At 45.1% G+C, this 24,719-nt stretch overlaps 1 protein-coding gene across 2 annotated transcripts in view; it reads right to left on the bottom strand.

The window, feature by feature from the left end:
• The window catches only part of RAB7B (RAB7B, member RAS oncogene family), a 66,074-nt gene extending 45,386 nt beyond the window's left edge, over positions 1-20,688 (bottom strand). The window contains exons 1-2 of one of the 2 annotated variants that reach the window (XM_088462403.1): positions 20,606-20,688; positions 12,327-12,385 (exon numbers count right to left, since the gene is read on the bottom strand). In XM_088462403.1, coding sequence (XP_088318529.1) covers positions 12,327-12,379 — 53 coding nt within the window. In that variant the 5' untranslated portion in view covers positions 12,380-12,385; positions 20,606-20,688. Of the gene's footprint in view, positions 1-12,326; positions 12,386-20,392; positions 20,482-20,605 lie in introns of those variants that run through there. The other variant, XM_088462404.1, reaches the window with a different exon arrangement.
• Positions 20,689-24,719: the final 4,031 nt, after the last annotated feature.

Below are 24,719 nucleotides of genomic sequence, written 5' to 3'. Positions count from 1 at the left end.
TCAGTGTGGAGATCGCATCAGGCATTCTCAACTTATGGACCGCAGAAACTACAAGCAACAAAATGTATATTTTATGAACAACTGTTAGGATGCAGCATGGGGAGGCGGGAGGGAAAAGACCCTCAGTTGTTAGAGGCTGGGCGAGTCTATTTGAACCAGCCTGTTAAATGCACTGTAACATATGCTTCTCCCCTGGGAACCAATGGCATAAGCAAGAAACTTCTCTATTGTCCTGCCTATTCTGGGGGGGTATAAACATGTGTGCTCAAACACTGGGTCTGTAGTCTTCTTGCTGAATGCTGATTGACAGAGGTTTTCTTTCTGAATGCCGGGATCTGGTCCAGAGGCGCTGCGTATGTATACTGTACTTGGGTCTGTATAATTCCTTTGCGCTAAATTGGTCACAGATCATAGCGTGTAACTGACTGTACTTTTACTTGAATAATACTTTGTGCTTCGGAACCACATGTTCTGAGTCTGGAGTCTCTATTTATTGTATAACGTTTAAAAGGGGTGCCGCAGTATTTAATACGCGGCTGAGTCGCAGTTTTGCACACAGTAAAAGATGCACTTTTGCGTACGCAGTTAAAAAGTCATTATATGGTTGTGTAGTAGTCGCATTATTTTGTATGTGGCTGGTCGCACAATAAGCGTATACGTATTTCCGGTTGTGCTGCCACAGTGTTAAAAAGCCGTTGAGGTTTACCTTTTTCAATTGTTATCAATATCTGGGTTAACGTGTATTTTTCTGCACAGGAAAAAGTGAGTAACAGTGAATATTTGTTGGACAAAGTTAAGGGTATCGTATGATCCTTAAGGGCTAGGTGCAAGGGTTAGTCTAGCCGCTCGGCAAGTAGCTTTACCGTTCTATACACAGTAGCAGGTGTACATGTTGTCTTTGTTGTAGAGAGGTGAGGTAGCGGCCGACATATAAACTCCCATAGGTGTGGAAGTTGCCTTACTAAATCTTATCCGGGTGTGGAAGTTGCCTTTTTCAAATCTTATCCAGGTGTGTGGGCGCCACCGACTTAAATCGTCCACAGGTAAGTGAAAGTATCTTGATTGTCTTTCACCAGTTTAAAACTTTATTGAAAAGCGTAGGATTTTGTCTCAGAATGGGAGCCATGCAAACAGTAGAGATGTTAGACAATGATGTGCTGCTAATGGAAGCGCCATTTGGATCGGCCCATCGTATTATGCATACTAAGTACGGTACTTATGCAATAAGGTATTGTGATGTATGGTTTAAAATGACGATGAAGAGTTTTAGACCGTTTTCCAGAATTGGTAGTTTTGATAAGGATGTATTAAATAATGTCCGGGATCACATCAGTCTGATGCGCTCCCGAGAGAAAAAGGTGAAATATTTTGAATGTTTAAAATTGTGGCAGCATGAAGGGGATGCGTGGCTTAAAAATGTGCAAGCGACGCAAACTAGCGTTGCGAGCACATTGCCAGAAAATATATCCGTGACGCTAAATTGCAATACGGGCGAGCCGCAAAATGGCGCGCACGTGCGGCAAGGTAGAGGTGTCGAGAGTATTGCCAGCAGTTCACGCTCACCTCCCCCACCTTATGTGGATGGAGGTGCAAGTACAGTTACCAAAAATACCCATAAAAATGTAACAAGCAATTTGTACCCTCTCTTAAGCAACCATAAAGAATATGTTTATGATGTGGATGATGAGCCTATTGTAATGTCTGCCATTTCCCATGCTGTGCAAATGATAGATGCTGCATCACCACAATCACGGGTGGTGCCGCCATCTCCATCGGCAACAGCAAGGGAAGTGTTAACACACTCTGCACCCGTAGAGGAAGTTGTTAATACCATACGTAGCAGCAGCAGATTAAACCCCCAGCCAGGTAACCAGGTCAGAGGTAGCAACGCTACCGGTCTGCATCCCATTCGGACGATAATTGTTCCGAATGGAAATGCAGATGCGAACGGTGTAGTGCCCATGAGGGAAGTGGTAATGCATTGTCCTTGGACAAGAGCGGAACTAAATTCCATCATAAATGATTTCCCCGATCCCAAAAAGGAACTAGCCAAATGTCAAAGATTTTTGAGAAATTTGGGTAGTTCTCATGAGCCAACTAATAAAGATTGGCGTGTGGTGTTAAGGGCCTGTCTACCACACAATACCGACGTGACAAAATTTATCACGGATTGAGTATTGAATGGTGACGTTCCCTTAACAGACCAAGTAAACCAAGGTAACATTTCCCGCATTGTAACTCAATTGGTTATATATTTTCCAGTAGTAGTTAACTGGAACAAAATTTTCACAATTAAGCAAAAGGAGAGCACAGGGGAATGATAGTCACGGTACTCATGGACGGTCTGAAAGACGGCTTAAAGACTCGGGTTCAGACCTCACAACCTGGCTGGAGGGGAGTCACAATAGATAACCTCATAGAGTCTGCCATAGAACATGATAAAAATATCACAAAGAAGAGAGAGAGACCCAGAGCGAAAAACTAATGGCTATCAATATCCAAGCTCTGGAAGGAATGACAATAACATCACAGCCAACCGACACACCTGCACCCACATACACATCTGCACCTGAACAATTACACGTCCTCACCAATCCCACACCACAGCAAACACATCCTTACCCCACATATCATACACAACCACAGGCCTCATACTACCCACAAACTTCATACCTCCCACCATACCCTTATCCTCCATATCCTTACCCATACCCACCACCTTTCCCTCTTGCTCAAATCCCACAACAATCTTTTCATCCACCCCGTTCAAAAATATGTTTTAACTGTCACCAAGTGGGACACGTAAGTAAGAACTGCAAAGTGAAGAACACCATACAGGAACACGAGTTTCCCATGGGTTCATAGGTAACCCCAGTATCTTCTCCCAGGCCTTATATGACTGTTTACAATCTTTTCAACCTATCAATGGATCTGTTCTAATGTAAAATGTGGACGATTTATTGTTGTATTTTAGGTCATGTTTAAATTATATTAAACTGTTGTGCTTTATCTCCCACTCATAGGACACAAGGTTGCTAAGGATAAACGGCAGCCATGCCAGGCTGAGGTCGGCTACTCGGAATACTATCCAACCCAGTGGCCCAGACATTATTTAGAGCAGTAGCTATTAATAACAAGATTTAATTGCAGGATCCTGTATGCAGATACTATATCCCTAGAATTATTCAAAATGATAGGGGGACTTATTTTACAGGTGACGTTTCCAAGAACATGTGTAAGGTGATGGGTAACAGCACTAAGATTATCCCAGACTGTCTTTTCCATTATTTGCCCCCCTTTGAGATACTATTCAAACAGGTAGCCTCATGTGAAAATATGATAATGAGGTTACTGTGCAGGGACTCACGAAGATGAATGCGAATAACAGAAATTGAAAGTGTTATTAACTAACATATTTAATGCAAACTGTCATGATGTCAAATCTGGAGAATTTGTTATGATCCAAATTGTTTTTAGCTCAGGTTGTTTGACTGATCGGTGGAAAGGTCTGTATCTGACGATACAACATCCTCAAAGGGTGGCCAAGGAAGATACGTGGGTCCATTCCACTCACTATAGGGAGGTTAACCAACCGGTGGAGATACAAGGCGGAGACAAGGCCGATAACTTGGACCTGTCGATTGCGAGCTTGTGCCGGAAGGATTAAAAAGGTGACGGTGAGATATCTGAGCTAAAGAAATGTGTAGATCAGTGCTTCCAGCAATGGAGTGGTCTGCTGTGGTCATCCTAGTTCTTTTTCTTTTTACAGACTTTTGTCGTGATGATCTGTTTGGGGATACTCAGTGTCTGTGATGGAGGACCGATTGAGGAAATGGGAGCTGATGGCAGTGCTGATGGAGTGGAGTCAGGAGGAGTGCAATGCCAATCAGGGGAGTGTCTGACCAATTTTAGTATTGTAATTGTTATGTTATTTGGGAAGAATACTTCCAGAAGTTATGACCCTCACACATGTTGAAATGCTTGATATACATAAAAATACACCATCACCATATCTTCACACGCAATATGAACACAGAGGCAAGAGAAATACGATACCTGCTGATGTGCATAAAGACGCTCAGTTAATTAGTGAGACAACTGGCTTTCAAGTTTTAGTCGCACTGGATCCCACCAGAATTGCTCGGGGTACATTAAACTTTAGATATATTCAGGAACTTGCTAAACTGATAGATAATATCACTGAGATGTACGATGACACATTCAGGTATACAGGGAGAGAATTGCAAGCATACAAGAAAGAACTGGTGCAACACAGGCTAGTGTTGAATTATTTAACTGCTGTTACTGGAGGGTATTGCGTAACGTTAGCCACCCAATTTGGAGTAAAATGTTGCACCTATGTCACCAGTGATACCAGTGACCCTAAGGAGGTGATAGACCGGAAGATGGATGAAATTCTGCAGCTAAAGTTGGAATTTCTTAAGAACCATAACGCTTCAGTGGCTGAAGTAGGGGAGAAGATAGAAGGATGGGTTTCATGGCTGAACCCAGTGAAATGGTTCTCAGGTCTAGGGGAATGGGTCCAAGAAGTGATCGCCAGCATAGGCAAATTCTTAATCCTTATACTGATTGTCATCATAATAATTGGCATATGCATCCGGTGTGTTCCTATTGTGTTGAAGTGTGGAAAATGTAGAAATAGAGTAAAACGAAAGAATGAAATTATGATAGTGGCCAGTATGAATACCGAGGTAAATACAGAACTGCATTACAACCCTGAGCTAGGAAATACCATCATTTAATGTATTATATTTAGCCATGCATAGCATGTATTATTGAAATGTTATTTTTAAAACACCTCAGATAATGTAAAGTCTAAATTCCCCTTCAAGACTGCTTTTATAAGACTGGTGCATTCCCACACCTTTCACATGATCTTCCAAGATCCGCGGTGTGCGTATAATAGTAGTTTTATGTCCCCAACCAGAGACACATTATTGATTGATTAAGAACCACCTTGTGCCATCCCATAATAACACAAAATAATATATAAATGTAAGCCTAAATTAAATTTTAAGAACAGATTGTGATAGCATGTTGTTCGCTATCAAAGGGTGGACTGTCGAAACTGGATTATTGGCTGAGACAAGATCAGTTTAAAATTGAATCGCAGCGACACCATCTTGTGACTCGCCTAAGCGCCATTTTAGATAAACTCACACTTTAGTACATGTGGTGATAATACTATTAGCATCATGCGAATGCATCTGTGACCATCGCCATAAGTTACGGCGATTCACCAGAAGCCTATTTCATGACTTTACGTATTATAAAGGATATATTTCAGAAATGGCTTTACAGTATTTAAAAAAATTGGATTGCATTAGATGAATAAAGCAAATGGCTACGTGACAACTAGCTTGTGTAGATAAGCTTCCTGGACAGTGTCTGCCCTCACTACAGGTGGTCTGGCTCGAATACACACCTACATTAGCAGGCTTCCTGCAATGACATGATTTCAAAGACTAGAGTGTCATCTTAGGTCTGTCTCTTGTAGCTGGGCTATTTGCATTTCACACAAGAGACTGGGAGAATAAAGAGTTTTTCTTTTGAAACCTGGGACAGGTGGGGGGGGGCTGCTGACAGAGTGGGCATGTGGAACTATCTGGCTCAGCATGTCACACTGCTAAGATGTTCACTTAGTGAGAGTTAAGTGCACCCTTCCTCATACACACATTAATACGTCTTTATATCAAACCCCAAATACTCACACATTACATATTCACACATAAGGTTTAATAAGCTTTAAAGTATATTATTTAAGTTGGTTCAGTTAGTTTAAATGCTGAGAAATAAAGATATTTGATAACTAAGGTTCTATACATGTTAAGACAGCCGTGTTTGGTTTCGAACTGATGCGTATTCTTTCAACAGAATTCCAGTACTATCGGTGTGGAGATCGCATCAGGCATTCTCAACTTATGGACCGCAGAAACTACAAGCAACAAAATGTATATTTTATGAACAACTGTTAGGATGCAGCATGGGGAGGCGGGAGGGAAAAGACCCTCAGTTGTTAGAGGCTGGGCGAGTCTATTTGAACCAGCCTGTTAAATGCACTGTAACATATGCTTCTCCCCTGGGAACCAATGGCATAAGCAAGAAACTTCTCTATTGTCCTGTCTATTCTGGGGGGTATAAACATGTGTGCTCAAACACTGGGTCTTTAGTCTTCTTGCTGAATGCTGATTGACAGAGGTTTTCTTTCTGAATGCCGGGATCTGGTCCAGAGGCGCTGCGTATGTATACTGTACTTGGGTCTGTATAATTCCTTTGCGCTAAATTGTACACAGATCATAGCGTGTAACTGACTGTACTTTTACTTGAATAATACTTTGTGCTTCGGAACCACATGTTTTGAGTCTGGAGTCTCTATTTATTGTATGACTGCGTACGCAAATTAGCGTCATCCTTAGAGGTTTATAGGAAGGATTTTAGAAGGTACAGGCAGGGGTATATAGAGGTTCATTTTAATATCAATACTGGGCTTAGTTATTGTGATCATCAGATAATAAGCCATAAGGGGATCCAGTCACTTGGTCAACAGTTACCATGTCGACATTCATAATGTCGACAGTAGAATGTCGACATGGTTCAACAAGTTGAAAAATCACCATGCCAACGCCATCAGAATGTCGACATTGACACAAGTGTCAACATCTGAAATGTCACCATGTGAAATAATGTTTATATTCTCAGAATGCTGATGGTTATGGTTATGCTGCGGGGGGAGGAGAGGGTTAGGCTGCTGGAGCAGGGTTTTAGTCACTTGGTGAAGGGTTAGGGATTAGGGTTAAAATACATACCTAAACCGGCGCTTCGTCAGAGGTCTGCACCGGAAGTGATGGTCACATGGGACCCGGAAGCCACGCTGGAGCCGCTGCAGCCGTCGGGACCAGGTTAAATGACTGCTGGGACACCAAGGATGTTAGGTCGACATTCTAATATGTCAACATGTCATCCATGTAGACATGATGAATGTCGACATAGTCCGTATCAACATGCTGCATGCCGACATTTCACCCATTCTCATGTCGATTTGATGCATGTTGACATGTAACTGTCGACCTAACATACCACACCCACCATAAGCCCCTACACTATAGAAGTCAGTATGAAATAGAGGAATGGGGGAAGATATCCCCTATCCTAACTTCGATTAAATCAGGGAAAACTTGTTTGGAAGTGGGAGTCCCTTCTTTCAAGTTGTGTGGCCCTTTAGTGGTTATTGTACGTGAATCACTGGACAATATTATCTTGAACTGCAGAAATACTAGTAGAGGGCATTTAAAGTGCTCGATCACTTCTTTCAAGCAATTTTAGTCGTTATTATTTTGCGATGACCAGACAATAATACCCCATACCACAGAAATCAGTAAGAAGTCCGAAGATGGTGAGTTCTAATCCCCCATCATAGTTTTAATAAATTTAGGGGTGCACTTATTTTATGTGTTATGTTGTCTACTTTTCAAAATGGGAAGAATTGTTGCACTGTCATATTATTCCTACACATGTTATGCATTTCATTCAAACTGGGGGAAAACAATGTATCATTTTCAACTACAGGTGTTATTACAAAAACCCTACATGTGGAGTAAGAACCACAAAGTAAATCTTGATTTAAAAAGAAAAAAGATTTGTGAATACAAGCAAGGTATAACTTGCATGGGTACTGCATAACACAGGGCCTGATACAGATGGGAACGCTAATGCACTAGCAGCTGTAATCTTGTATGCTGCCGTGTGAAAATATGCTAATGTTACAGTCGCCTGGAAATATATTAAGACATCCATTGGCGACCTCGCAGATCCAAGCAACTGCATACAAATACGCAGTGGTGGGCGCAGATCCTTCGATAATCCACCACCTGAGTAACCCTATGGTCACACATAATGGTGGCAAGAGCTAAGACACTGGTGCCATATTTTCTGCATACAGGATTGCAGATGTAGGCAGATACATGCCTCAAAAACAGTCACAACATACCCAACTTTTTCCCACCACTCCGCTACTTCCCAGAAAACGCCTCTTGTCAGTCAATTACTTGTGAATAAATCCTCACTTCAACCGTAGTGTAATTTGATCACAATTCAATCGCCACGTGTGCACATTGCGGTCAAGACTCATGCGTAGTTCAGCGATTATCGCTTAACTGCATAAACATTGAAAGAGCATCCGCATCTGAATCAGGCTCATAATTACTGATATTGATGTTGGATTGTGATCAGCTGCAAAAAATAGGCTCAGCACCTGGGTTAGATAAACATCAGTGGCCAAGGAGTTAATATTAATTATATATGTTGATGCTTTCTTTTTGTACTTATAGGGTTATGGTGTAAGTATTGATGAAATTAAATCTGCCCCCATTAATACTTTTCCAGCTAGCATTCATATGGGTTAGGTATGAAATCCAGACTGTCAAAATACCGACAGTGGCATCCCAACAGGCAGAATCCCGATATCCATAGGTATAACGGTGAGTATATTTCCATCCCCTACCCTAACCCTAGCACCCCCGCCCCGGTGCCTAAACATAACCCCCCCTGTGCCTAAACATAACCTCCCCCTCCCCACACCCTAATCCTAACACTCCCTACCCTAACCCTCTCCCTAATGCCTAAAACAGTGGCTCCCAAACGGGGTGCCTCAGGACACTTGCAGGGGTGCCTTGGTTTGGTGGTCTAGTACAAAATACAATGATTTTTAGTCAGTGTGAAAAATCAGTGCTAATGGCTGCCAATCAAAATATATGTGGACAAAAATAAACACAGCTCTATCAACCACCACATAAATGGACCTAAGACATATAAGCACAGTTTACTTAATTTCATTTTTGCTGAATTTCTCAATAAGAGAAAAATGCTGATACTCTAGGCCGCCGTGATTCCAAAAAGTTTGGGAACCACTGGCCTAACCCTAACCTCACTACCTAACCCTAACCTCACCCTAACACCCTGATACTTACCTTCGGGATGCCAGCGGTCGGGATACTTGTGCCGGGATCCCGACCTGTCGGCATCCCACATGCCAGGATGCCGACTACATCCCATTCATAGTAAGCAATCGCTCCCATGATCACATTGAAGTGAAGATGGAACGCCGCTCGCACAAGTCCAACTTTACTTTAATTAAGCAATTGGAAGTTTTTTTCACCTAATTGAATATGCCCCTTAACCACTTAACTGACAAATTCTTTTTCCAAAAACCGCTCCAAAATTGTCGGTTTCTTTTATGATTGAATTAGGTCAAGAACATAATTTTAAACTTATCCATCGCTATTTTATTTGAAAAAAAAAATTTTTTTAAAACACAGTATACCATAAAAATAGCAATTTTTATGTTATACTGTAGTGATGACCACTGACAGCTGTACTATCGATGGTTCAATCATCGTTAGAAGCCATAAATTGTTTAGTGATTGGTCGAGGAGATCTGTGTAGACCACAACTGCCGATGATGTTTCATAAACATCGATTGAGGGTTGCCATCGATGGTGCAACATTGATGCCCACTAGCAATGGCATACCACTTGTTTTTAGTCAGACCATTGTTGATTTACAAACCATCGATGGTCGGTTGCCATCCCAAATCAGAGGCTCTGCGATATCTATCAATATATATATATATATATATATATATATATACAGCATGTAGAGGGGCACTCACAATTCCACAGTAATAGTGTCGGGGTGCCTTCCTTAGAATAATGTAACAATGCGGTGTCTGTCAGAAACAGCGATAGGTGGCGCTCCACGGACTTGGTAAATGAGAAAAACAACTTTTATTACCAACGTTTCAAGACCAAGACGGCCTTATCATCAGGGTGTAAAACCTAACCCTAACCTCACTACCTAAACACCCTGATGACAAGGCCGTCTTGGTCTTGAAACGTTGGTAATAAAAGTCGCTTTTCTCATTTACCAAGTCCGTGGAGCGCCGCCTATTGCTGTTTCTGACAGACACCGCATTGTTATATATATATATATATATATATGTATCTATATATATATTTATATATATATATATACATATACATATATATATAAAACTGCTCTTGCTTACACACACGCGTATATATATATATATATATATATATATATATATATATATACATATATATAGATATAGATATACACACACATATACATACAAATATATATATATATGTACACGCACACAAACACATATATATATATATACATATATAAACACATATACATATATATATATATATATATATATACACATACATATATATATATACACATAGACGCCTAATCAGCCGTGTGCAATTTGTGTATTCCGGAGTGCCGCCGTGTGGATTACACACACATATATATATATACAGGGCCGCAACTAGGGTGGGCTAGAGGTGCACGTGCACCGGATGCTGGATTGCAGGGGGTGAAAAAAGCTGACTCGAGGTGGCTTTGGGACTGCAGACTCAGAAACGGCCACCCAAAAATGGCCGCTGCCAAAGAGGAGACAAATGCTAGAGGTCTTTACTGGCCCTCTAGTGTCTGTCTCCTCCTTGGCGGTGGCCATATTTGGATGGCCGTTTTCAGGAAATTCCATGCGGACTAGGTGTCCGCGTGGACTCTGCTGAAAACGGCCATCCAAAAATGGCCACCTAGGAGGAGATAGATGCTAGAGGTCCTACTGGACCTCTAGTGTCTGTTAGGCAGGCACAATGCACACAGCGTTCCCGGCACTGAGAACGCTGGCACTGCCGGGAGAAGATACTGAAAGCTGCATCTTCTCCCGTGAAATGCCCTGGCAATGAGCATAACCCCCCTGGCAACGAGCATGAAACCCCATGGCAAGACGCATAAACCTCATGGCAACGAGCATAAACCCCATGGCAACGAGCATGTAACTCCTGGCAACGAGCATGTAACCCCTAGCAACGAGCATGTAACCCCTGGCAACGAGCATAAACCCCATGGCAACGAGCATAAACCCCTGGCAAAGAGCGTGAAACTCCCCGGCAACAAGCGTGAAACTCCATGGCAACGAGCATGTAACCCCTGACAACGAGCAGGTAATTTTAAAGTAATTAGAAGCCTTACTGTGGGGTATAAAATGGTGTCGGGCAAATATGTAAGTAGCACTTTGGTAATAGGCATTACAGTGTGTGGCATAATGTGTAATGGGCATTATGGTGTGTGGAATAATGTAAGTCACTATACGAGGGACGTCTGACTAGTGCACTGCCTTATGGAGGAGCAAGGACAAACTTCAGGTACAGGAAGGGAGGGGGCGCAAAATTGCTGCCTTGCACCAGGTGACAGATATCCTAGTTTCGGCCCTGATATATATATATATATATATATATATATACACATTTTATATATATATATATATATATATATACATACATATATATATATATATACATACATATATATATTATTATGGCCTGGCCCTTATAAATATGGGCATTATGGGGGGGGAGGAGGAGGAGGAGCAGCTGAGGCCGGAGTGGCCCGGATACCTAGATCAGCTGCTGTCTCTACACATTCAGTGATCACTATGTGATCACTGCCGAAGCCGCAGCGGGAGGGTGTCCCACTGGCACATAGCACAGCGGCGGCTACCAGAGTCAGCCAGTGATTACTCAGCCAGTGATTACTAGGTGATCACTGTTGTGCCGGAGCCGAAGTGGGAGGGTGTCCCGCGGGCGGCTCCGATACATAGCAGCAGCAGCGGCTATCCGAAAGGAGGAAATCCTGACAGCGGCAGGTAAGTAACCTAACCCTCCCCTCTCCCCCCTAACCCTAACCTTCCTTTACTGGTGCCTAACCCTAACCTTCCCCCTAGTGCCTAACACTAACCTCCCCCCAGGGGTGCCTAAACCTAACCCTCCCCTCCCTGCAACCTAAACCTAACCCTCCCGGATGACTACCTAACCCTAACCCCCCTTTTCCGTAGCCTATCCCTCCTCGGGGGGTGCCTAACCCTAAGTCTCCCCCCGGGCTGCCCAAAACCTAACCCTCCCCCACCCCACAGCTAAACGGGCGCCCCGGACTCACCTCGTTCGGGCCCGCATCGTCCTGGATTCCGGCGTCGAGATTATGTTAGGTGTCGGTATCTCGACGCCTATTATGAATCCCTAGCCTATTCTGCCATCCGGATTGTGACCGGCGGCCGCACATAACTACATACCCACTTGGATAGCTGAACAAAAATAAGTTATTCTTTGTTTACAGAGCAAATAGTAAAAACTAAGAAGTTGTCATTAGTGTTTCAGTCAGTAAAAAGCTAAAACTAATACTGTTTTCATTCACACATTATTTGTTCTTACCCCAGAGGACCAATAATATTCATTTTCAGATCCACTTTCTGATCACGATGCATGAAGAGCTGGAATATGTAAAATACAAAAACTTGTCTTATTTTTTTTTCAAAATAATATTTATTTTAGTAGTATTTAAAAAGTAACTCTGTGTGTGTGACGCGAGTGAGGTACCACCCACTAAGTTTAAGTCCACTTGAGACACCTCATCAGGTATAAGGAAAATGACACTTCCCAACCAATGTATTTTTAAATATGTGGTAATATTGAAAATGCAATTGAAATAAAGGAGCTACAGCCACCCTGGGGTATTGTCCCCGGGGGCCATACCACAGCTTGTGATGTGTCTTGACGGACACATCGCTGCCTGGAGATCTGCCTGATGACTCCTTAAAACATGCCCAGATGCCAGTTTCTCATGGTGTCATCTTCTGTGATGTTTTGTCACATGCGCTGGAGCCGGATGTACCAGTTAAGAGTACATAAGTACCCTGGTATGGCATGGACTAGTCCCACCAAGAGCTTTTATTGACAGCTGTTTGGACCAAGGGCCTGATTCAGCAAGGATCACTTATGCGATTGCGACAGCAAGCGCGTATGCAGTTCTGCGGGGGAATTATACAAATGACTGCGATCGCAATGCCGCTGCAGCACAACATAAAGACGTTCACTTTTCTTTACTCACATCCGTAATACCTTGCATGTCTGTGAAAACATCGGTACCATCGGAGCCTCACACACAATTAAGGCAGGTCAGACCTTACCCAGTAATTGCTAAACTTCCTGTATGCAGCTAGAGCTCACGCTGTGGCTAATTTATGCATGCCCCCTGTAACACCCTTGAAACGCACTGACACACCTGCGTTTCTCCGACCACCCCCCGTAACCACCCCCAAACAGCTCTTCCTGTCAATCACTCTGCGATGGGTCTGCGTAGTCACTGCGATCGCAATCCCGATCACAATGGCTAGTTCGCGCATGCACAGAACGCAACAATTGGCCAATTGAGTGTGGTTTTGCACTTGCGATCCTTGCTGAATCAGGCCCCAAGTACGGCAGGCTCCAACCACTGTCAATAAAGGTGGGGGAACTTTATGCCATAGCGGCTGGTTACCCTAGACCAGAAGTTCTGAATGCCATTAGTTTATATTTAAAAATTAATTTTAGGAGGGGACTACCACATTTTTATCTAAAATTATTATGATCCTTTGATGAATAACATGTATGCCTATTTTGTATGCCCCTTAGCTTCAGAGTTTGGGGAGTCATTAGCAGCATGGAGTCCAGGAGGACAATTATCAGTGACTTGGCCTTTAGCTACACCCAGGATATAAGGATAACCAACTACTAGATGGCAGATAGTGAGGCTAGCTGCCCCTCACTGACAGCCAAAACCCAACATTATAGGATCTCTAGTGTGCATAAAAAATAGTGCCTAAGAGCCATTGCCAAATGGACAGACTGGGAGGTCTAGGGAATTATGGTTCCTCCTGTACAGTCCAGGAACAACAAACAGCCAGGATCATTCAGAAGCTTGTGGTGACCTCTGCTGGATTGCCAGACACCTCCTGGTCTTTGCACTGAAGTGTGCCTGCCAAAAGCATTGGCACATTGACTGGACGGTTACCTTTTCAGCAGAAGCAAAAATTGCATCTATCTTTTTGAACTGAGGGCCTGATTCATTACGGATCGCTATTGCGATTAGGCCGATTGCTGCATACTGCGCATGCATGTGCATTGCAGTGTGCATGTGTGAAGGCAACACTGTGATCCCACTACGATCGCAGTGACCACGCAGGCCCATCGCAGAGTGACTGACAGAAAGTGAGCATTTAGGGGTGTTGACGGGGGGTGGTCGGGAAAATGCTGGCGTGCCTGTTCGTTTGAACGCCGTTACAGGGGCATGCATAAATTAGCCACTGCCGTGGCATACGCAGCTTGAGCTATCACTGCGTATGATGAGGTTAGGAAATTCTGAGTAAGGTCAGACCTGTTGTAGTTGTGATGAGGCTCTGGGCCTGATTCAGAGCCGGACGCTGTGACCAGAGCGCTCGCTCTGAATCAGGGCCCTCCTACCTGAAAATGGAGCGGCCTCTTGGACGCTCGCATAGCTGTGGGTGACCACCCACAGCTTATGCGAGCGTCCATGATGATGGTCACGATGGTCAAGACCATCGCGACCATCGGGCTTGCGACGAGACCCTGCGGTAGGGTCTCGCTGCCGCAAGCCCAGGAGTGATTTTGGCTTTATCAGAGCCAAAATCACTCCCACTGACATCACTAGTGATGTCAGTGGGGCCGGACCCAGACGGGAGGCGTTCCCATGGCAACACCTCCGTCTGGCAACCACGCCCCCGGCACGCCCACTAAAGGGGGCGTGCTGTCAGTCACCATCGACAGCACGCCCCCTTTAGTGCGAGACCCATAACAACGTCTTGGCTGTCGTTATTCGGATCTCGCGCATGTGCACGATGGAGCTCCCTCCGTCGTGCGCATGCGCATTTGGGTACCATTGACCCGCTTGCGAGCGTCCTGCGCTCGCGAGCGGGTCTGAATGAAACCCTCTGATGGTACTCGATGTTACCGATGGTTTTGCAGACTTGTAAGGGGAAGTGGGCGTCTTTATGTTGGGTTTTGACGGCACAGCATTTGAAAACATTAGCATATTTTCGCAGAACGTCTGGGTGCGTAATTGCAGTTGCGATCGCACTAGTGATCCGTAATGAATCAAGCCCTGAGCACGCTAAATGGTACCCCAGGGTGGCCTGCTAAATATCCTTGATGTCATTTATCGTTGCCCTATGTATGGTATAAAACATTATTCAGTGAAATTGGATTAACCATTTCATAAAAGAGGTACAGCTTCCTGGCTAAAAATATAACCTTTAATATTGTTTAAGCAATATTTACTTAAGTGTAATAAATGCCAATGACCACAATATTGGGCACTGCACTGATTATTTTGATATGCGACACTTGTGTATCTGTGTGCGAATGAGTCTAAAACTGTATACAAAACACAACGGAACTTGGTGTGGAAAAAAAGCAGTGGCCGCTGCATCAAAGCACTTGGAATCTGTGGAAGCTCTACGTTTTACCCTAACAACTCCCTTTCTGTCACAAGCCGCAGCCGCATTTTGTTGGACAACGGTGCTCTTGGCGGTCGTCTTAGGCCTGTTGCTGGGAAATGGGGATGCCACGCTGCTAATTCATGAAGTCCTCCCATCTGGCACTACGTCATCTCTGCCTGGACTGGATTGGTTCCTCCTCCTTTTTCTTTCCTGCTGGGGCGTTGCTCAGGTAGCCGGTGATAGCGTCTTACACATGTTTCCGGTTCCATAGAGTTGGTATCTCTCTGTGTATCTCCAGCGTCTCCAGTCCAGATTGTGTTATTGTCCTGTGCCGAATCAAATGCCGGCGGAATTGGCCGTACTGAAGCATCTGACTATTCAGCATACCACCGCGGCAATCTCAGCTGCAAACTGTCTCCAGCTATCCCAGTGCCGTACCATATCCCAGCGGCACAGTCCGCACTACAGCGTACGAGGGTTACCAGCCTTACACCGCAATTACCTCCACTGTATTGTGTTGCTGTCATCTCCCATTGCCGGAGCACATCCTGGCCGCATTTACCGCACCACAGCGTCTGAGCAGACTCAGTCAAAACATCACGGCTAATTCCGCTGCTCTGCATCCCTTGTCACCACAGTTGCCGCACCACTTCCCGGCGGCGTTTACCGCATTGCAGCGTCTGAGTGGACTCAGCCTAAACATCACGGCTATTTCCGCTGCTCTGCGTCTCCAGTCATCACAATTGCCACACCACTACCCAGCAGCATTAACCGCATTGCAGCGTCTGAGTGGACTAAGTCTAACATCAAGGTTATCTCCACTGCTCTGCGTCTCTGAACATCACCAGCCTTCTAGGCTGCAACTTGGCTACAAGGCCACATCCTTGCCAAGTGTCTCCAGCCCTCAAGGCTGCAACGTGACCACTGGGTCACCATCTTGCCAAGTATCTCCAGCCCTCAAGGCTGCAATGTGACCACCAGGTCACCATCTTGCCAAGTATCTCCAGGCCTCAAGGCTGCAACGTGACAACCAGGTCACCATCTTGCCAAGTATCTCCAGTGCTCAAGGCTGCAACGTGACCACCAGGTCACCATCTTGCCAAGTATATCCAGCCCTCATGGCTGCAACGTGGCCACCAGGTCACCATCTTGCCAAGTATCTCCAGCCCTCAAGGCTGTGACATGACCACCAGGTCATCGCTTGGCCCAGCATCTCCAACCTTCAAGGCTGCAACTTGACCACCAGGTCTCCACCTTGCTAAACATCTCCAGTGTCTAGGCTGCTGCTGCGCTATCTTTCAGTTGACCCCATTGCTCATATAATCCTCAGCACTATTGTCTCCTCCAGAAGTGAATCTTACCTGGGACTCATTACACATTCAAATAGCATATACCTGTGAATAATTAAAGGTTAGCTTTTATGTAGAAAATAACATTGATTATACTGTGAATCTGAAGAAAAGCTGTGAAAATGAAGACAAAAAAGCATTCTAACAAAATTAAAGCTAATGCTATAAACATGCACAAAATGAGAAAAGGCTAAAAAATAATATCCACGTTCTTGTATATCTCAGTGAACACTGTTGGAGCAATTAGGAGGAAATGTAAGGTGCATCATACCACCCAGGACAAAGATGTCCCTCAACATTCAGCGTAAGAGCAAGAAGGAGATTTTGTAAGGGAAGCCAGAGAGGCCAACTATCACTTTGAAGGAGCTGCAGAGTACAGAGTGAATGTGCAACAGTCAACAATATTAAGTGATCTGCATGTCCATTTTCTGGTCAGATGAGACCAAAAATTTGCCTTTTGCTCCTGATTTAAAATGCTATGTATAGCGCAAACTTAGCGCTGAACATTGTTTAGCATATACCACCCAAACAGTGAAGTATGAGTATTATGTTGTTGGAATTTTTTCCTCACTGGAAACTGGGATTCTAGTTAATTTGAAGCACTGATTATGGATGGAGCAAAATACAGGGAGATACTGAAAGCTAACTTCAGTTTGCTAGATAACTACACCTTTCGAGAAAATTCATCTTTCAGCAAGACAATGATGCCAAGCACAAGACCAAAGCAACATTGGTGTAGTTGAATAACAAAAATGTGAATGTTCTACAATGGCCAAGTCAAAGTCCAGATGTCAGTCCAGGTGAGAACCTATAGCACTAATCCAGTTGAGAACCTATGGCACTATTTGAAAAGTACAGTCTACAAGCATCATCCAACCAACCTGAAAAACCTGGAGCAAATCTTAAAAAATTTGATATCATCCAAAATCTATCCAGTTGATGGACCAGAACAGGCTCCCTGGGTCAAATTTCTATCCGGCGCACTCCACCCTGAGGTCCGACTGGGACCCCAACCACTCTATTAGGCATCCCAGACCAATTGCCACCCCTCTGTGAAGTTTTCATCCAAATCCATCCAGTGGAAGGCCCAGAACAGGCTGCCCAGTGTACACCAATGGGAGGTCTGACTGAGACCTCAACCCCCTAGTATGTCTTCTGGGATCTATGTCACCACTCTGTGAAGTTTTCATCCAAATTATGTGATGTCGTCCAAATCTATCCAGTGGATGGCCCAGAACAGGCTCCCTGGATCAAAGTTCTGCCTGGCATCCCAGACCAACTGCCACCCCACTGTGAGGAATAGTCTCTCCGGGTCAAAGTTCTACCCGACGTCACCGGGTCAAAGTGTACACCAAAGGGAGGTCCGACCGGGACATCAAGCCCCTAGTATGTCTTCTGGGATCCAATATTTTCCAAATCCATCCAGTGAAAGGCTGAGAACAGGCCAGGTCAAAGTTCTGCCCAGCGTACACCAATGGGAGGTCCGAGGATCCAATGTTACCACTTTGAAGTTTTTGTCTAAATTATGTTATGTCTTCCAAATCCATCTAGTGAAAGGCCCAGAACAGGCTCCCTGGGTAAAAGTTCTGCTAGGAGCACTCCACCGTGAGGTTCAACTATGACCCCAACCTCCATTAGGCACCCAATTGCCATCCTCCTGTGAAGTTTTCATCCAAATCCATCCAGTGGAAGGCCCAGAAAAGGTTCCTATAGTTAAAGTTCTGCCCAGCGTCCACGGATCAAAGTTCTGCCCAGCATACACCAACGGGAGGTCTATCCGGGACCCCTACCCACAAGTATGTCTTCTGGGATCCAATGTTACCACTTTGTGTTTTTTTGTGTACGTTTTTGTCCAAATCATCCAGTGGAAGGCTCAGAACAGTCTCCTCGGATCACAGTTCTGCTCAACGTACACCAATGGGAAGTCTGACTCGACCCCTAACCCCCCTAAAACCTGGCCGGGATCCAACTGGACAACCTCGCATTGGCTTCATCCCAATCAGTGCAGGGGTGTCCGAATGCATACATACATACATACATACATACAAACAGACAGACCAATGAATTTTTTAAATAAGATTGGACTGACATCTGGACTTTGACTTGGCCATTGTAGAAAATTAATCTTTTTGTTATTCAACTACAACAATGTTGCTTTGGTCTTGTGCTTGGGATCTTTGTCTTGCTGAAAGGTAAAAATTTCTCTCAAAGTGTAGTTATCTAGCAAATTGAAGTTGGCTTTCAGTTTCTCCCTGTATTTTGCATCATCCATCATTAGTCCTTTAAATTAACAAGAATCCCAGCAGGCAGGGGTTGGATATTTATTCAAGCATAATTTTTTTTTCGACAGATAGATAGATAGATAGATAGATAGATAGATAGATAGATAGATAGATAGATAGATAGATAGATAGATAGATATTCTATCTATCAATATATATGAATACTTGATTTTATTGCAACAATTATTCTATTAAAACAACAACTAAAACAGGAGAATTCAATGTGGATTAAATATTAAAGAATAAATTAAATGAATGAATAATAAAGTCCTATACACTTTAAAATAAATAATTACTAATAAGCTACTGGTTAGTATGGACACTCACTCTGCACAAAGATAACCTGCACATACTAGCTTTCAGAGCTCTATCTAGGAACATTTACGAGGTACTCGAAGGAGCATGGTGATATTGTTAACAGATCTGAGCCATGTTTAATATACCTTATAGAATGTTGTTACATAAGGATACCATTGTAATGTAAATTGTATCTGTCCTGCTCCAGCACTTATGCATCCTAAGTACGTATCAAAGCATTGTTTGTAAACTAAAACAATGTTGGTATAAACAGTTACCTTCATTTACAAACAAGCGTCTACCTTGAATTTTTAGATGATACATTGTGATAAATTATGCACATTTATCCAGATGAGCAGTATATATTCTCTGTGTCTATGAATTAACACTGGAGAGAGATAAGCAGTGTTAGGAGATTTATCATTCGAATTAAATGAGTGCACTAATGTGGGGACTCCTCACTGCACTAATGTGGGGACTCCTCACTGCACTAATGTGGGGACTCCTCACTGCACTAATGTGGGGACTCCTCACTGCACTAATGTGGGGACTCCACACTGCACTAATGTGGGGACTCCTCACTGCACTAATGTGGGGACTCCTCACTGCACTAATGTGGGGACTCCACACTGCACTAATGTGGGGACTCCTCACTGCACTAATGTGGGGACTCCTCACTGCACTAATGTGGGGACTCCTCACTGTCTTCCAACAGGTGTCTTGAGCAGATGTAAAAATTAACGAATGCACTAAACAATATTTCTCGTCTAACGCATTTAATTGTGACTTCAACAGCAAATCTAATTATAATCTGAAATGTTTAAAGTTGTATTAAAAGATTGCACCTTTTACATAAAAAAAACCCCTTACATAATAGAGAAGGATTGTATCTTAATAACGTGCAGTTCCATTTCTCCCCTGGAAAAAATCAGTCTCAACTTTTCATTGTATCCTGCCTGCACTGAGATGAGTCAGCCCTCAGCTATGTGCCTGTTCTCTATTCATACTGCTGCTGATAGATGTCACCGTGTTTTAGGCTTCTTCCTGATGCTTACCACTCCAGCTGGCATACTCACCTAGTGCTATTACTCTTTATCAGTGATCCCTGGTACTGGATGGGGCAGAGTCAGGTTTAGTTAGAGCGCAGAATGTGACAGTCCCAATAGTATTTAACTCCAAGTGGCGAGCGCAAACCCCGCCGATCCGTCTACGTCACGCAAGTGACGACACTCCACCCACGCACCCAGCGCTGTATGTTAGTGTTATCTCTGTGTCACTTGCTCCGGTACCTGTCAGTGTAACAGCCGTAGATCGTCCGGCCTCCACCTAGGGAGGGAGAATCTGATGTGCCGTCGCCGGGGACACTGTCAGCAGCAACAGCAGCTCCACCGTCCTCCTCTCCCCGCTTCTTCCCCCTCAGCAGAAAGGAGGAGCGGTATCGTGCTGGGTGCTGCCCTGCGCCGTGGGCTATCCCACACTGTGATCCTGTACTGTACTCATGTACTGTCCTTACACGTGGTATTAGAAACAACTTCGCAATATTTTTCAACAATTTTACACAGCTCATCGGTGAGAGATCTATTCCCCTTTATCTGCAGACACACATTGGGATCCTTCCAACTGGCTCAAAAGTTTTCAAAGAAATGTGCAATTTCAATGCATAGTATTATTAGTAATCCCTAGGGGATTCTTGCTCTATAGGACTGTATTAGTCATGGCCATAGGTGGGTTAACCATCGATGGCGCCATTAGTGATCAACCTTCATTAACCTCGATGGTATAAAACCATAGACGGTGAACCATCGATGCTTTGCACCCATTGATGGCTGTCTCTGCTGTTGCATACCTCAAAACTGTCCTGCTCCCCTATTTAGGGACTATCCTACCTGCAGGCCGCCGTGTCCCATGGTGGGGGGCAGTTGGGGGAAATCACTGTATAGCAGAGCAGCGGGTGAATACCGCCATGCGCATGCGTGCATCTCTTCACTGTGCAGGGAGAGCGTGGGGGTGAGCCCAGGACCCCAGCATCGGGGCAGCCCAGCATCTCCGGGAGTGCTGGGCTCACCCCCAGAGTGATGAAAATAGGGTTGTGCAACGAGGCCACAGCCATGCCCCTTTTTGGATGTACGCGCACGTGGAGATCCCATTTACGAACTCCAGAATGTTGGGAGGTATGCTGTTTGGAAAGACAGATGGAGACTGAAAGCCTATTAGTGAAAGGGGTGGGGCTTAGTGGGATGCCAGTGCCAGAGCCAATGGATCTCCGCCATCGTTGGCAAAACCATCGACCATCGGTGGCAAACCATTGATGGTGGCTACCCATCGAGGGTCGATGGCTATCCCTAGCAAGCATTGTCCCAATTGCCAGGGAGTTGAGGAGGTATGTTCATCAAGGCTTCTTTCTGGTGCACGAGGCAGTTAAAGAATACAGTAGTGGGAACTGGTACTAGACAAGAGGCAGCCCCCTGTCTTGAAATGCTAACCTCTGATGTTGGAAAGTATATTCGTCCACTGCACAGCAGTAAACGGGTGCTGTACGTACCTCTCACTGGTGCACTAGTCCAAGCCTGGCCAACCTGTGGCTCTACAGCTGTTGTGTAACTACACATCACAGCATGCCCTGCCAAAGTTTTAGTATTACCTAATAGCAAAACTGAGGCAGGGCATGCTGGGACATGTAGTTTCACAACAGCTGGAGCATGTAGTTTCACAACAGTTGGAGAGCCACAGGTTGTCCAGGCCTGCACTAGTCAGTTAAAGGTTACAGGATTGGGGACCAATACTAGACAAGGGGCAGCGACACAGTCCCCCTGCCCCCTGCCCAGAAATGCTAACTTCCGATGTTGGAAGGTACAGTATGTTCGCCCACTGTGCAGCAGTGAATGGTGGTTGCAAGCACCTCTCACTGGTGCACTGGTCAGTTAAAGGTGACAGGAGGGAGGAACTGCACTAGACAATGAGCAGTGATGTGACCAGTGAAGTACCTGAGATGCTGATGTTGTTGATTTATTTTGTACAAAACAGGGAAACTTGGTCTGTACATGTCATTAAAAGACATGAAGATGGGGGTGTGGGTTCTGGCATTACATGATAATTGAGAAGCAAGTGGATGAAGCAGGGGTGATTTAAGAGAGGAGGGCGCCCATGTACAGACTACTTCATGCAGTCCTCTTCTCTGTGGTGCAGTAGACTCTGGCATTGTGCAAGAGTCTAATACACAGGTCTCCAGTAACATGGCGCCCGTGCCTTGATACTGGGAGACATCTACTGTGCATTCGCAAATCTCTCCAGGAAAATGGACACTGTGGCATTTTCTGGTGATTTGCGCTGCCGTAGCAGCGCCCAGGGGCGGATTGAGATGGAAAACCAGCCCGGGAAATTTTTGGAAGCAGCCCTAATGGGTCAGGGTCTGTTGAGAGGGAAGGATTCTCTCCCCTTTAGGTCCTGATTCTGAGTTGATCACACTTGCTTCGTTTACTAACCCCATGCATGGTGTACAACCATGCGTCCGAAACTGCAAGGACTGAGAAGCCTACTTTTAGCGCCTATAGACGCTGCTGTACTACTTGGTGGATCTTTAGAAGCCGTCAATGTGCAAGGACTGTGACACCCACTTTTAGCATCTACAGATGCTGCAATAAATCTTGGTGTGTCTTTAGAAGCTGTCATCAGTCCCACCATCTGCTATGTGCAGATTTTCCATCTAAGTATGGCCTCCAATGTGAGCGACTGAGCGTCTCTGCACCCAACCACTTTCAGCTACACTCCTGTGTCCCTTCAATAACACACCCTAACCCATTGCTATATCTGAGTCTGATTAGCCAACCCCCTGCAACCACCCAGAAATGCCCAACACATTTCTGATGCACTTCTTTGTGCGTGTGTCTGACTCTGTACTGCCCTCTGTACAAACACCACTGGGAAGTATACACAGTGCCACCGCTCCACTGCGTCCAACATCGCTGCTGCGTCTGACTCAGAATCAGGCCCATAATCCTGTGTAATATGCCATGGTGGTGCTTTCTATGGAACATAACTACAAAAGTGACATATATATTTACTAGAGATGAGCGGGTCCGGTTCCCTGAGAACCGGCCTGCCCCGGATCCCTGACCCGAGGCAAAACCTCGTGACCCCTCTGTCGAGTCACGAGGTTTTGTTTTGAGCGGGCTTAACGCTGATTGGCTGAGAGAGCCGTCTGTCACGACTCTCAGCCAATCAGCGTTAAGCCCATTGAAAACACTACAAGGGAGGGAAAAAAGATGGCGCCCGCCATCCTCCGCCGCCTGACACCACCGGCATCCCCCGCTGCTGACACCGCCGGCTCCCCCACTGGCAGCATCCCCCACTGCCGACACCACTGCTACCGACACTCCTACACTGCGGCCTCCTGGCCGCTCGCTAAGCTGTGGGTGACCACCCACAGCTTTTGCGAGCGGCCAGGTGATGGTCGCGATTATCGCGACCATAAGGTTTGCGACGAGACCCTTGTGGTTGGGTCTCGTCCATCGCAAGCCCCAGTGAGCTTCCAGCTCTAATAGAGCTGGAAGCTCACTCCTGAGGCCACCCCCAAACGGCAGGCGTTCCCTCCATTTGTGGACCATTACAGCAATCATAGGTTACACTACACTAGTGGAATTATTCTTTACTAGTGACCTGCCCCAGCTTCGCACAGGAGCAATTTTATCTTGCCACAACCCCCTGCATCTCATAACAACATATGCCATGTCACCACAGTCCCCTGCATCTCACCACAACACCCTGCTTCTCACTCCTGCCCCCTGCATCTTACCAGTGTCTCCACAACCCTCAGCTTGGGCCCAACCACTGGGATGTGCTAGAGAGGGCAGGAGGATCATGGATGAGAGATTTGTATTGCAGCGACTGTAAGCATTACTAGCATGTAGTTCCCAGGCCACCTGTACATATTTCCGCAGCCTCCATGCACACCCCTCCATGGCTGCCGAACATGGCGATGATCAATGTCCTCTTTGCACAATATACCCTGTATTTTTGGGGCTTCCTGTCGAGCTTCCTAACGGTAATGCCTCTGTCCGAGAACAGCACTGACTTCCATGAGAGATGCCTTCTGTTCACCAAGGGTGTGTAGCTGAGTGGGAACATCACACTGGAGAGGGAGCACTTTACGGTGAAGGATTGGTGTCCAGAGTCCGCCTTCAAGTTCAGCATAGGGATGGACATCGGAATCCGATGGTTACTAACCATCAATGTTTTTGTTCCAGTTGTAGTGTTTTTACCATTTGGTGGTGGTGGTCCAATTTTTGCCACCATCAAATGGAAATCACTTGTTGATGTTCCGATGGTTTTCTTTTTAAAAAAATTCCTGATAGCTATGCCTCCCCTGGCTCCTTCCTGGCTACTGTGTCTGCATCAGGGCATCTT

Source organism: Taudactylus pleione, unplaced genomic scaffold (genome assembly GCF_031769625.1).
Source record: "Taudactylus pleione unplaced genomic scaffold, aTauple2 ptg001228l, whole genome shotgun sequence".
Taxonomy (NCBI): domain Eukaryota; kingdom Metazoa; phylum Chordata; class Amphibia; order Anura; family Myobatrachidae; genus Taudactylus; species Taudactylus pleione.
This window is presented reverse-complemented; position numbering and strand designations above follow the sequence as displayed.